A 14,283-nucleotide genomic window follows, 5' to 3' on the forward strand; every position below is an offset into this window, starting at 1 on the left:
TAGTTATGTAAATAAATGACTAAAGTTCTCAGTGATGTCATTCAAAAAGATAGCAAGTCTTATTTGTTTCTCTCATTTAAACCCAAATGCTAGCGGGGATTAAGAATCAGTATGTAATCATTCATTTATTTATAAATGTGTTTCCTCTAATACAAACCAGAAAGCTCAACAGGAAATTACTTCTGACATGCAGATGTAGCTAATTTTGTTATTCGTGAGTAGATAATGTTAGATATACACTACATGATAAAAGTCTTGCCACCTATCGAAGTTTAAGAAACAACAAATTATAACATCTATGTGATCATTTAGTATCAGAAGTGGCTTATATAAAGGCAAAAGCCTCTAGATTATGCTTTTTTTTTTTTTTTTTACCAAAAGAAAATATCATGCCTTGATTTTTGAAGGAGCGCTGTCCTGCTGAAGAATTTGCCCTCTCCTGTGGTTTGTAATGTGATGGGCAGCACAATTGTCTTGAGACCTCAGGCTGTTGATTTTGCCATCCGCATCTCTCGCAAGCACTATACTGAATGTAACCCCAAACCCTTATTTTTCCTTTAAACTTGACTGATTTTTGTTTTAATCTTGGGTCCATGCAGGTTCCTACAGGTTATCTGCAGTATTTGTGATGATTGGGATGCAGTTCAACAGCTGATCCAGCATAAAAATCTACCTTCTGCCACTTTTCCAAATGATCAACTAGAACTCAAGTTATTATTTGTTGCTCTTAGAACTGGGATTGATGACAACTTTTGTCAGGTAGTGTATGTCTTTAACGGCCTATTTTTTCCTTTGTAAAGTTTATTCCTGTCACCTTAGCAAATCTGCAGTTTACTTACATTAGTGAGGATTTGTGCATCTTATAGTTGTTTCATTATTCTGTTTTACAAAAAGTAATGTTTGTCTTAGATATCCCCTAAATTGTCATTTAATTTCAAAATACCTCATTGGTCAATTATTATCATTATTATTAAATTCCCAGCATTGGGTTGCGGCTGGAAAGTATCCGCTGCATAAAACATATGCTGGATGAGTTGGCGGTTCATTCCGCTGTGGTGACCCCTGATAAATAAAGGGACTAAGCTGAAGGAAAATTAATGAAAGAATTATTATTTTTAAAAAGGTTACATTGAAAAACAGCACCCCATTGTGGGGTCTTTTGTGCTTAACTGATTGGTTCATTTTATCAAATCTATCGCCAAACATTTACCAATACAAATAATACAATTTATTGAGGCTAGAGGGGAAAAAATGACAACAGACACGTTGAAGTGCAAAAAACCCTGATGTAATAAAATTTTATTTACAGATATGTACAAAAGTGTTGTCCCTCTTCCAGAAGTGTCAGTGGACCCTCCTAATGGTCCTCGGATATTCCTCTGACCCTCCACCCATATGAGGGAGGAGAGCTATGTGGAGTTTGCAAAATCATACAGGTTTCTGTCCGTACAGGTGTGTGTTCATCTTTTGAGGCAGTTGATTGAGGCACATATCAAGGCATTTCGGCTGGATTTAGAACTCGACCTATAAACAGCAACGAACCTGTCAAAAAACACATTAAAATTATCATATGCATTATACTGCAAAAAATAAACTTACAGTCTTAAATTTTGGATTGAATTACAAATACACTATCAATGTCTATTGTCAATTTCAAGAATATTTTCTATCAGTGCTAATTGCAGTTTCCAGTTTTTACCTGTGCTGATTTGCCGTAAGATAAAGAGGAACGGTCGATCTGCCTTAAAAACTGCTGAACGGGATCTTTTCAGTAGCACCATTGCTGGAAACAAAGTCAGAAAGAAATATCCATCAACATTTCGAAGTAGAATAACAGCTTAAACAGACTGTTCAGCTGTGTTTATTTACTACAACTGATTCTCAATCAAATAAGTCTTCATTAAGTGCCCCTATCATGCTATTTTAAAAGTTCCTGATTTTGTTTTGGTGTTCTCCTAAATTAGGCTCAGATCCCCCCAAGAAAAAAAAAAACGTTTAAAGTCTTTGTTAATGATATATGTTGCAGCATCAGCTCTTATCTCTGAATGTCTCAAACTGTTTGTTCAAGGATTCGCTCTTTCTAAATGCCTCCTTTCAGAGAACTTCCTCTGCTTTGATTGGTCAGATAGCCTAGTCAGTTGTGATTGGTCGACAAATGAATGAACATGTTGTAAATCAGTAGTTTTTTCCAGGAAGTGCCATCAACAGTAGCAATGTCAGCAGCACTCAATACACCATTTAAAATGACTACTGTACTTAGAGGGCACATTTACCAACATTATACACTGCATTAGAGTAGATATCTAAAAAGCATAACAGGAGCACTTCTTCAAACGGACAATTCAGATATTCAGTTCTCTACTAATCTTTTACTTAACTAATCAGTTCACTTTGTTCTGCAAATAACAAGGAATAGAATTAGGAATAACAAACGGTCAGCAGTAAACTGTCAAATTACTTGCTCTACAAACAATTGTGTTTTTGACTACATCAAAAAGTTAAAATAATAGAATAAAAAAAAACTGTTTACAACATCAAGCAGCATAACAAGATGCCTTTTTTAACAGTTAAAAAACAATGAAACATAATAAGTCTGAAAGTTTCAAGATAATTTAAGTTCTAATAGCTGCGCCCGTTCTTAAGTGGAAAGAAATATGGTCAAAAGAAATGATATACCTGTAGCCGAAGCTGCTTTTGTGCCTGCCTCTGTCACCTCTATTCTTGCCTCATGGAAAGCCTCTGATACGAAAAGCCCATCTGTATCTGTAGAGAGACATAAACCAGAGTATACAGCCACTGATTTACATTTGCAATTATTTATGGCATTCTTAGACTGTTGTAAATCGTTTTCAGTTCCACTTTCGTACCTGAGATGCCTCTAAAATCAGCAGCTGATGGATTAAAGATGTCAGAGACACCGAGAGACTGTAGAACAGGCTTCAGATTGATCTTGCTCTGCATCTTAAACCTGAAATACACACAAGCCCAGGATTCAATTGCTATTTTAGGGGACTGTCATCTGATAAGTTATGTATGTATGTTGAAATATGTATGTTTCATTTTATTTTCATGCTGTACCTGGGCAGAAATATATCCATTTTAGTGCGCCTTAATCCACTATCCCACAGTCCCACAGCACGGGCCGTGATCTGCTTTTCCAGCTGTGACAGAGGAGTTTTCCGGTCACTGGGTAATGCCACCAGCAGCCTGAGAGAGTGGTCCAGATACGGCAGTTCCAACACGGTGTACTCCTGCTCTGAGGGCAGCCGGAAATGACCTGGGACGAGTGGACATGTAAAGTAAGGGAATGTCTGTTTGTCAAAACATGGATTTATAGGCTTCTTGTTAATTCCCTTACCGATATTGACTTCGCTTGACTGGTACATCATGGGCACTTTTACTGTGCTGCCATCTGAGAAGGTAAAGGGCAGGTTTTGTGTCTCAGTGAAGAGGAACTGTTTCTGCCAAGCTCCATGGAACACCAGTGTGCTCACAAGAGCCATGTAGAGTAAATGGTCCTGCCTGGTGGCCTCTTCCTCTTCACTAGAGTGAAGAAGCTCCTCTCTTGTCTGGAGATGGTCATCAGCTTTACAGATACAATCATTTACATTATATGTAAGAATTCAACACATGCTTTTATACAAAGTGAATTAAAAACAGGAACAAATGAACTTATTGATTCACGATCTTATACATGAGCTGAAAGTCCAATAAATAATCTTTCCACTGATATATAATTTGTTGGGTAGGACAATATTTGGCAGAGATACAGCTACAGTTGAAGTCAGAATTATTAGCCCCCCTGTTCATTTTTTTTTACCCAATTTCTGTTTAACGGAGAGAAGATTTTTTTATCAACACATTTCTAAACATAATAGTTTTAATAACTAGTTTCTAATAATCTATTTATTTTATCTTTGTCATAATGACAGTAAATAATATTTGACTAGATATTTTTCAAGACACTTCTATACAGCTTAAAGTGACATTTAAAGGCTTAACTAGGTTAATTAGGCAAGTTATTGTCTAGCAATGGTTTGTTCTGTAGACCAGTGTTTCCCAACCCATTTTCAATGTCTCCCTAATCAAACACACCTGAATCACCTAATTAGAACATAAGAAGAGACTCCAAAACCTGAAGTTAATTAGTCAGGTAAGGGAGACATCCAAAATATGTACTGTTGGTGTGCCTCCAGGAAAAGGGTTGGGAAACACTGCTGTAGACTACCAAAAAAATAGCTTAAAGGGGCTAACAATTTTGACCTTAAAATGGCTTTTAAAAAATGTAAAACTGCTTTTATTCTAGCCAAAATAAAACAAATAAGAGTTTCTCTAGAAGAAAAAATATTATCAGACATACTGTGAAAATTTCCTTGCTCTGTTAAACATCATTTGGGAAATATAAAAAAAAAAAAGAAGAAAAAAAATCAAAGGGGAGCTAATAATTCTGACTTCAACTGTATTTGAAAATCTGGAATCTGAGGGTTAAAAACATCTAAATACAGAGAAAATCTTTCTTAAAGATGTTCAAATTAAGATATTAGCAATAATCAAACATTACATTTTGATATATTTACATATTTGCACAAAAAATCTTGATGGAACATACTGAGATACTTAATATTCTGCAGTCATATAAACATAAATCATGATTATCTAGTGGTTTTAGGGACCAGCCTAATCAAAACATACTCACCTTTACTTTGGTAATGTGCCCATTGTTGTAGCTGACTGTGAGTGTGGTTGGGATTACTGAAGTTTACACTCAGTAGACTAGTGTTACCCCATCCCAAAGCATGCTGGGTAAATTCTGGCAGGAGTTTTACCCCACTCTGGATGAATAAGGCATTGGCAAGCTGAAGCCTCAGGCTCTCACTGGAGTTACCCAGGTCTCCCTGCGGCCGAGACAGAATGTTCTGCACACGAGCATCTGCAGGAAAACATTGTTTATTGTGGAGTCAGAATAAATGATTTAATTTTCTGTTGCCAATAAATTGATATTAATTTATTTATAAAAGCCCTAACCACTTGTTAAGTGTGATGTCACGCAAAGCGGCTTCCAGATCCAAGTGCCGTATCAAACTGTATGGGGAAACTCAACAAATGGTAATAATAAACCTTTAAAAGGCGATGTAAATTCGAAAATGCCTAATAACCGATGGCCAGAAAGTGATCTATTTTTATTAATTGTTAAAATATTGGTCTCTGTGATGCAGCAAGTCTAGAGATCTTGTAGTCTATGTTTTATCCTTTTGTTGTATGTAACTTTACTGTAGTTGTATGTGTGATAATATGTATTTTGCTTTTAGGTTGCCTTTTGAAATCTGGCAGGGGCAACAGATGAAAATTAGCCCTAAGTCTGGCTTATTTAATGTTGATTAATGAGCATTGTCCCTGTTAAATAAATACATTTCAAGATTTCAAATTTCAAGACCGTTATGTACACCATGATTTTATACAATATTAATTTTAATGTGTGATATGACTAAAAAGTGGGTCATAAACAAAACATTTCTCAATTCAAATGAGCAGCCGCTTGAACCCAGAAACAGTATTACATACGTCACGACTTAACAAGTGGAAAATTCATTTAATTAACTAGTAATATAATTCTGAAACATTAAATTGTAAAAAACAAACAAAAAAAAACAAAACATGTGTATCCATAAATCCATTACCACTGATTATATCTGAAGCAGTAAATACTTTGATCGGAAACATTCTGATACACTCCAAAGTTTCTTTTTGTAAAATGTCAAAACTAATTACCAGTGCATCAAAAGAAGAACAGAGCTTATGATTGATCACATACAGCGGGCCATTTAATAATAGTCTTTTAATAGTCTATTAAAATGTTAATCATTGCCATGTTCTTAAATAAATAACATGTATGCTAGCAAGTGGGATTTTGTCAGTTATGTTACAGATAGTGTCACGGTGGCGCAGTGGGTAGCACGATCGCCTTACAGCAAGAAGATCGCTGGTTCGAGCCTCGCCTGGGTCAGTTGGCATTTCTGTGTGGAGTTTATATGTTCTCCCCGTGTTCGTGTGGGTTTCCTCCGGGTGCTCAAGGTGCTTCGGTTTCCCCCACAAGTCCAAAGACATGAGGTATAGGTGAATAGGGTAAGCTAAATTGTCTGTAGAGTATGTCCGTGAATGAGAGTGGATGGATGTTGCCGCTGTAAGGGTATCTGCTACGTAAAACTTACGCTGGATTAGTTGACGGTTCATTCCGCTGTGGCGACCCCAGATTAATAAAGGGACTTAGCCGAAAATAAAATTAACAAATGATACAGATAAACTCTTTGTTAGCATTGTAATAGAGATAACTGTAAATAAATATTTTTATTATAAATATATATGTGACTTGTGTTTGGCATGCACTGAATCATTCAAACTCAATGTTTTTTAATAAGACACAGGAAAAGTATTGTTTCACAAACAGTTTTTCCTTAAGTTTGTAAAACGCAAACCGTATTTCCAATTACGGAGTCACCCCTGCATCATCATACTTCGAACAATCCCATGCAAACAACAGGACAGCAGCAGGTCAACAGGAACAGCTCATTTATATTTTGCACTATATAGCACATTACACCTCATGATTTAGCCAAGTATGATGCGATCCTAGATTAACATCTATGTTGACCCTGGAACATCATTTTTGTTCAAACATGTGATCCATACCTATTTCCCATCCCTAAACCCAACCATAACTGTAAATTATTCCCAAAATCATAGAAACATAACAATCATGGAGAAGTGCTTAAACCTAACCATAAGCCTAAACTTAATATAAACTGTAAACATAACCTTTAATTCTGATAGGCTGATTGGAATGTAGTTCCAGGATCAACATAGATGTTAATCCAGTAACATGTCCTACTTGATGATATCAGGTTGGTGTAGGACATCAGCATAATGCAAATCTCTAAAGTGATGTGAATGCAGTAATAGTTTATTCTTACCATTGACATCATATCCCAATGTACCCTCGAGCTGAACCAGAGTGTTCCCCCTGGCCCCGAGCTGCAGAAGACCCAGACACAGTGACACGCTGGCCGGAGACACTATCAGGTTGGACTTATTCTCCGTCTCTGCGAGCGTCTGGTAGAGGCTGAAACCAAACTGTGTGTGTAGATCACTGAAGCTGCTGCTCAAGACACTGTTGGCTACATTGCAGAGCTCCACCAGCCACAGACAGATGAACAGAGACGATGCAGACAGCAGAGGCATGATCAACGTGTCAAAATCTGCAAACACAACATTATCTGATTATTAAATCACACCAAAGCCATCTATGGTGAACAGCAGCACCAAAAGTGATGCCAGGGCCTAGGAAAAATTATACCACAATCCTCTAATCAAATCATGTAGGCGCACACCGCATTATTGTGCTTCGAGAGAGCAAAACGTTCATATTTTGTTATAATGACCCAAGGAATCGTTGCATGCAAAAGTAAGTCAGTTAAATGTTAAGATGAATTATATTGTATTATACTGTGACACTGTTCATTTATAGAAGTTAGCTCATTTATGAGTTACTCATTTTATTTACTGATTTATCATCCAAAATCCACATTCAGACAGTTTTAAATCAATCCACAGAACCCCAAGCATAACATAACTCTTTTCATTCCCCAAAACATGCTGAACAAAACTAAATGTGACCGTAATGCGACTGTATTACATGTCGGTCAGACTTCTTTTTGGTGTTTCTTGGTCAACGGTTTATGACTCTAATATTAAACATATTTATGCTTTAAACTATTTTAATATCAAAAACTGTGGTTTGGTCACCACTTGTTACCAACATTCTTCAAAATATGTGAGTGTTACTCAACCACAAATTTATCTCAGATTTGCAGAGCTATTGTAGGTCGACAATACACTGTATGAGTCAAAACTGTCAATTTTACGTTTATGTCAAAAATTCCATGAAGACATTTTGTAATCTGAAAACATATTAAAGATCATTTTCTAATTAGTAATAAACATTGCTAAGAACTTCATTTGAACAACTTTAGAAGTGATTTTCTCATTATTAGTTTTTTCTGAATCCTCAGATTCCAGATATTTAAGTGGATTTTGGACAGATAATGCCTATCCTAACAAACCATACATCAATGGAAAGCTTATTTATTCAGATTACAGATGATGTATAATCTCATTTTCAAAATTGACGTATGACTTGTTCGCGTAGCTTGAAACATTGAAATAAGATGAACCAAAATACAGTGATATTAAATATCTGAACTGAAATCTGATGCAGTCTTTATACTGAATGTGACAGAATCTTGATAATAAAAATGCAAATATATTACTGGTAAGAACACTACACACCTGTCGGATTGTCCTGTGTGAGCTGCTGTGGTTCTTCTGCTGATGTTCAGCCCGCGGTCACTGTCACTGTCCCTCACGCGCTGTGCTTTAACTGCAGGAGGACGTGCGCTCGCCCTGATCCTCCACGCCAGGACAACTCATTGAAAGAGTTGTCGATCATGAGACCTTGTTTAAAGGGTGAGCTTCGTGTTTGTGGTCTCCGGCGGCGATGTCCGTACCATTCGTTGAGAATTCCTGCCTCCCGCCCGGCACTATAAGGAGCCAGGCAGAGGGAGGCATGCGCTCACCCAGCAAATCCGCACTCGAGAAGTTTGCTCGCGCGCCCACACACATTACAGGCAGAGGAAGTCATTACACAAGCAGCCTGTTCCTTTCATTAGAGTACAAATACCACAGCAGCTATCGCAGAAGAAACATGCTGCATCAGCATTCCTGCATAACATGAGATTTCATTTTAATGAAAGTTCAGCCTTCAGAAAATGACAATTAAGTTGAGAGAACTACAAAAATAAGTTGAGCCAATTAAAAAAGGAAGATGTGGGAACTACAAAATTTAAGTTGTGATAACTAAAACTGAAAAAAATGAAGTTGTGGGAACTATAAAATGTAAGTAGTTATAACAGGAAAAAGTTGTGGGAACTATAAAAATCAATTAGTTAATAAAATAAGTTTTGTAGTTCATTACAAAAAGTTTTGATAATTTGAAGAAGTCAAGAAAAATATTGGCTAAATTATTATAATATATTTTGGCCTGTGTTTCTTCAACAATACATAACTCAGGAGAGATATACACAGATAGCTCATTTGCTCCTAACAAACGTTTCCACTTCAGTTGAAATGAATGTGATTTGACAAGACTGACGTATGATTGAGCTGTGTGAGTATTAAGCACATGAGAGATGAGCCCTATAGAGAGATCTGAGACCCCTGACGGGAACATAAGAACAGAACTAAAATATTCATGACCCTTCCAAAAAGCCAAAAACAGAGCTTTTCATTCTATGGCCAGTTCCTGGGATTGTAAAACTGCTTCTGGGAATTTTTGGTACTTGCCTAAGCCACATCCCCTCAATGTAGATATCAGTGAACAATTTAATCAATGTATCAGTGAGCTCTATGGCATCTTTAAATCTATTATCCAAGTAAAATATATTTTAAGATATTTAACATCGGTGGTGAGATATAAGGGTCCTGAGATCAAAAGAACAGACATAAAATTATAATTTTGTCCCAGATGAGATGATATGGCGTTATCATTGTTTTGTAACAAAGTTGTTAGGGAGCCAAACAATAATAGGGTATTGTCTCTATAGGGTACAGCATTGGTGAGTTGAGCAATTGTGGATGAATGGATATCTAAATTAATAGAAAAACGTCAATGGCAAAATAGATTGATACCATTTTAGTATTATATCTGTAATCCTAGTTGAACATTCAAGCTGAGATAAAAGAATCTTGTGGTTGACAAAATCAAAGGCCAAACTCCAAAAGCACCAAGGATATTGTATCACCAGAATCTGTGGTGTGCAAAATATCATTGAAAACCTTCAAGGCAGTACACTCAGTACCATGAAGCCAGAATGGAAAACTTTATTTGCTTCACATGGATCTGTATGCAACTCCTCAATTTCTGTTGTTAACAAATGTATAACATTGTAAATAATATACACTATATTCACAAATTTCTTGCACATTCGTTTAATGTCGTCTGTATATTGTATGTTTTTGGACTCGTAAAATGCGTTCTTTCAGCTAAAAAATGGAATATGCTAATTTTATGCCTAAAAACAGAGTTGCTGCTTAATATCTTTGTTGAAACTGCTAAATTTTCAGGAATCATTGCTGAAAGTTCAAAAGTACATTTAAAATAATAATAATAAAGAAATATATATATATATATATATATATATATATATATATATATATATATATATATATATATATATATATATATATATATATATATTAAAGCATTTACTGTCACTTTTGATCAATTTAATGTATTCTTATAAAAATATTAATTTAATTAATGATTAATAATGCAGGTTTTCTTTAGTTAATATAAATAGATAATAATAGAATAACTGTTGTATATTCACATTGTCAAAGTCAGATCTCCACTGTAATTGGAGCTTCCATTAATGACCCTAATGGATTGTAGACACATTTTTCCCATGGTGAACCACAAGCGGGAAATGATCAGTAAGCATCAGGTATTTGGATGGTGCCCATCAGAAGGCATGTTAATTGGTAGAGCCAACTTGGCAGCAGTCAGCAGAGAAGACAAATTCTTTAACTCCAGTATCCCATTCATGGAATCTGAATTTTTAAGATGGGAAATGATGATGGGAAAGTCACGGTGACTTGAGCATGGACAATGAGTCCAAAGGAATGGCAGCCAAAGTAAAGAACAATGCTTTCAACTTGAGGTCTGATATTTAAAAGATGCATTGAAAACATAAGTTGAGTAATGTTTGTTCAGAAATATTTATGCAATCAAACTAAAAATATCTATAAAAATGCGTAGAACAAAAGAATATGACATAGGAAAATGACTAATGATTAATTTAGGCAATTAAGTGGCAGTATAGATTAGCATAGCAGATTTGTCATTTCTTTTTCATAATTAAGTATGTAACTGAGAAGGAAAGCAAACATTAAAAGTGTCAGGGAAAGTGGATTTCTACTGAAATGAACCAATGAACAATACTTGAACAGCAATTAATAATCATTGTTCAACATTTACTAATAATCGTAAATACTATTGACTATAGTTAATACCTCATATAACATAAATAAATACAAAGTATTACCTTATTGTTATTATCAAATATTCATGCTAAATATTCATACTAAATTCAATAGTATAAGTAATGTTGTTAAGTTCAGCAGTAATACACAACATGAAATGTAGTTATTTTATTGTATTATTATTATTATTATTATTATTATTATTATTATTATTATTATTATTATTATTATTATTATTATTATTAGCATGTATTGTTAGTGATGATTGTGATCATTGTATTAAATAAGGTTATAAGTGAATATTAAGACATTAATAATAGCAAGTATTATAGATTGAAAAATACTACTTGATGATGATGATTATAAAAAAAGAAGAAGCTGTCTGTGATCAGACATCCAGGCTTGGAGAAGCAACAGGTTTAACAAGACAGATGAACATAAACTCAAGGTAACTGAATAGTCGAGTTTCACTTAGACTGGTAATAATGTTTTCTCTCCTTTTATTATTAAATGCTGTTGTGTTTAATAATAATAATAATAACAAAAACATAATGTGTGCATGTTGTTGAAATTATTTAGGGTCTGCAGTACTACATATTGATAACTAGCAGTGGTGTAAAGTAACTAATTACAAATACTCAAATTACTGTTAGTAGTTTTTCTCAAGAATTGTAATATATTAAGTAGTTTTAGAAATGTGTACTTTTACTTTCCCTTAAGTACATTTTTACTGCAGTATCTGTGCTTTTACTCCACCACTTTCCTTCAACCTGCAGTCACTACTATATTTTCCCTGACTATAGGGATTAGAAAAATCAGTCCTGATTTTTGGAAGCATTAAATTGTCCAAGAAAATGCCCAAAATCTTTACATGCATTGACCCAGAGACTGTTTAGATGCATGTCACTGATGAGAAGATGACGAATGTTTACTGTATGTTGACGAAATGGCCTTAGACACCCAGCAGGCACAAGATGCCAACATAACGTCAGATTGACGTTGTACCCTAACGTCATGGGGACATAGCATTTTTTTGGAAATGAAAATAGGGTTGACGTCAGACTCAACATCAGGGTAACGTCAATGTCTAACGTCCAATCTAAAACCAACCAAATATTAATGTCTGACGATGTTACAGCTTGTCGTTGTGTGGATGTTACCACTATGACGTCTATCAGGATTTTGGATTTTGGTTGCTATACCTTAAGAATAAATGTCAGTATTTGATGTCAATATGACGTTGGTTTAAGATGTTGGTTCGACGTTGGATTTTGGTCACTTTCTAGCAACCTAAAATCAACCAAATGTCAACGTCATTTGACGTCGTTATTGGACATCAAAATAACGTTGTCCTTAGGCACTGGCTAGACATTAAATTTTGGTCACCCGACATCACAACCTAAATCTAACCTAATATTAACATCATATGATGTTCTGTGCCTGCTGGGCTATCAAATGCACTACAGAATGCTACGTTTACACACATACACAAATTACTTGTAAACGCATCAGCTTTTACCAGCGTAAAACTCACTACTCTTGTGTACTTTTGAAAGGTCTACTTTTTACTCATACTTTGAGTAATATTTACAACAGATACTTTTACTCTACTTGCACTACATTTTTAGGCAAGTAATGGTACTTTTACTTGAGTATGATTTTTCAGTAGTCTTTCCACTACTGATAACGAGTGATAATAATATTAACAACACACATGTCTGTTTTTATTATCATAATTATAGTTACTTTTGTTATTAGATTTTTTATATTTGCAACTCATTGTGTGTTCATTCAGCAAAACATTCTGGGTTTGATTGTTTCATGATTATCCTGTAAAGGAGCAGCGTCTGTCCTGTAAGAGATGTGTGTGTGTGTGTGTGTGTGTGATGTTTAGAGACTGCTCTCTGTCGTTCACCTCTCCTGCCCTATTTCAGTGGCTCCGTACGGCTGCAGGACGGGATTAGCAGAATGGCGGAGCGCGGCAGCGCTGAGATCCGGTGTCGCCGGACTGATGTGCCAGGTACTGTACGCTCATGGGATTATCAGGGGAGAGCCAGTACTCTGGCAGAGAGACTGCCATATCTGTATGAACATCAGCAGTTTACATCAGTCTACTGAAACATTAAGAGATAAACTGACCTTTGACCTTTTACCCTACAGCGAACCATGTTTAAAAAGAACTGTGAGACTGAATTAATCCAGCTGAATGGCTCATAATTAAGGTTTTGTGTAAAAAAGAATGTAACTATGAAATGAAAAGAATATGGATGACATTAAAGAAATACAGATTGTATGTTAATGAGCAGAAATTGAATGTGACATGATAAAACCATTATGAAGTTTAGCATCCACTGTCTGCATTACACATCATGTTGGACATGCAAGGTGGGGAAAATGTAATTGTAATTCATCAAGATACAATATAGGCTATTACCTAATGTGCAATCACAACAAATAAAAACATCTGTTATTCTGACCAATTGCCATTTTCTCTAAAAAAAATGCTCCAAATGACAGATTTACAAACAAAATGTGTTATTTTACTCAAATCCAATTTAATAAATCTAGCAAATACATAGAACTGCACAATTTTCAAGCATCCTGTTAATTTATATATATATATATATATATATATATATATATATATATATATATATATATATATATATATATATATATATATATATATATATATATATATATATATATATATATATACAGTTGAAGTCAGATTTATTAGCCCCCCTGTTTATTTTTTTCCCCCAATTTCTGTTTAATGGACCAAAGATTTTTTTTCAACACACTTCTGAACATAATAGTTTAAATAACTAGTTTCTAATAAAATATTTATTTTATCTTTGCCATGATGACAGTAAATAATATTTGACTAGATATTATTCAAGACACTTCTATACAGCTTAAAGTGACATTTAAAAGCTTAACTAGGTTAAATAGGTTAACTAGGCAGGTTAGGGTAATTAGGCAAGTTATTGGATAACGATGGTTTGTTCTGTAGACTATCGAAACAAATGATCTTAAAGGGGCTAATAATTTTGACCTTAAAATGTTTTTAAAAAAATTAAAAGCTACTTTTATTCTTGCTGAGAATTTTTTTTTCTACTTTCTGCAGAAGACAAAATATTATCAGACATACTGTGAAAATTTCCTTGCTTTGTTAAACATCATTTG

At 34.8% G+C, this 14,283-nt stretch overlaps 1 protein-coding gene across 1 annotated transcript; it reads right to left on the reverse strand.

Annotated features, from left to right (window-relative positions):
• Positions 1-1,266: 1,266 nt before the first annotated feature.
• serpine3 (serpin peptidase inhibitor, clade E (nexin, plasminogen activator inhibitor type 1), member 3) lies at positions 1,267-8,659 on the reverse strand. Its single transcript, XM_056465018.1, has 9 exons — positions 8,344-8,659; positions 6,969-7,253; positions 4,697-4,930; positions 3,359-3,586; positions 3,079-3,277; positions 2,868-2,968; positions 2,677-2,763; positions 1,700-1,783; positions 1,267-1,542 (listed from the first exon to the last, which is right to left on the reverse strand). The coding sequence occupies exons 2-9, from the start codon at positions 7,234-7,236 to the stop codon at positions 1,493-1,495; spliced, it is 1,251 nt and encodes a 416-aa protein (XP_056320993.1). The 5' UTR covers positions 7,237-7,253; positions 8,344-8,659; the 3' UTR covers positions 1,267-1,492.
• Positions 8,660-14,283: the final 5,624 nt, after the last annotated feature.

This window comes from Danio aesculapii, chromosome 9 (assembly GCF_903798145.1).
Source record: "Danio aesculapii chromosome 9, fDanAes4.1, whole genome shotgun sequence".
Classification (NCBI taxonomy): Eukaryota; Metazoa; Chordata; class Actinopteri; order Cypriniformes; family Danionidae; genus Danio; species Danio aesculapii.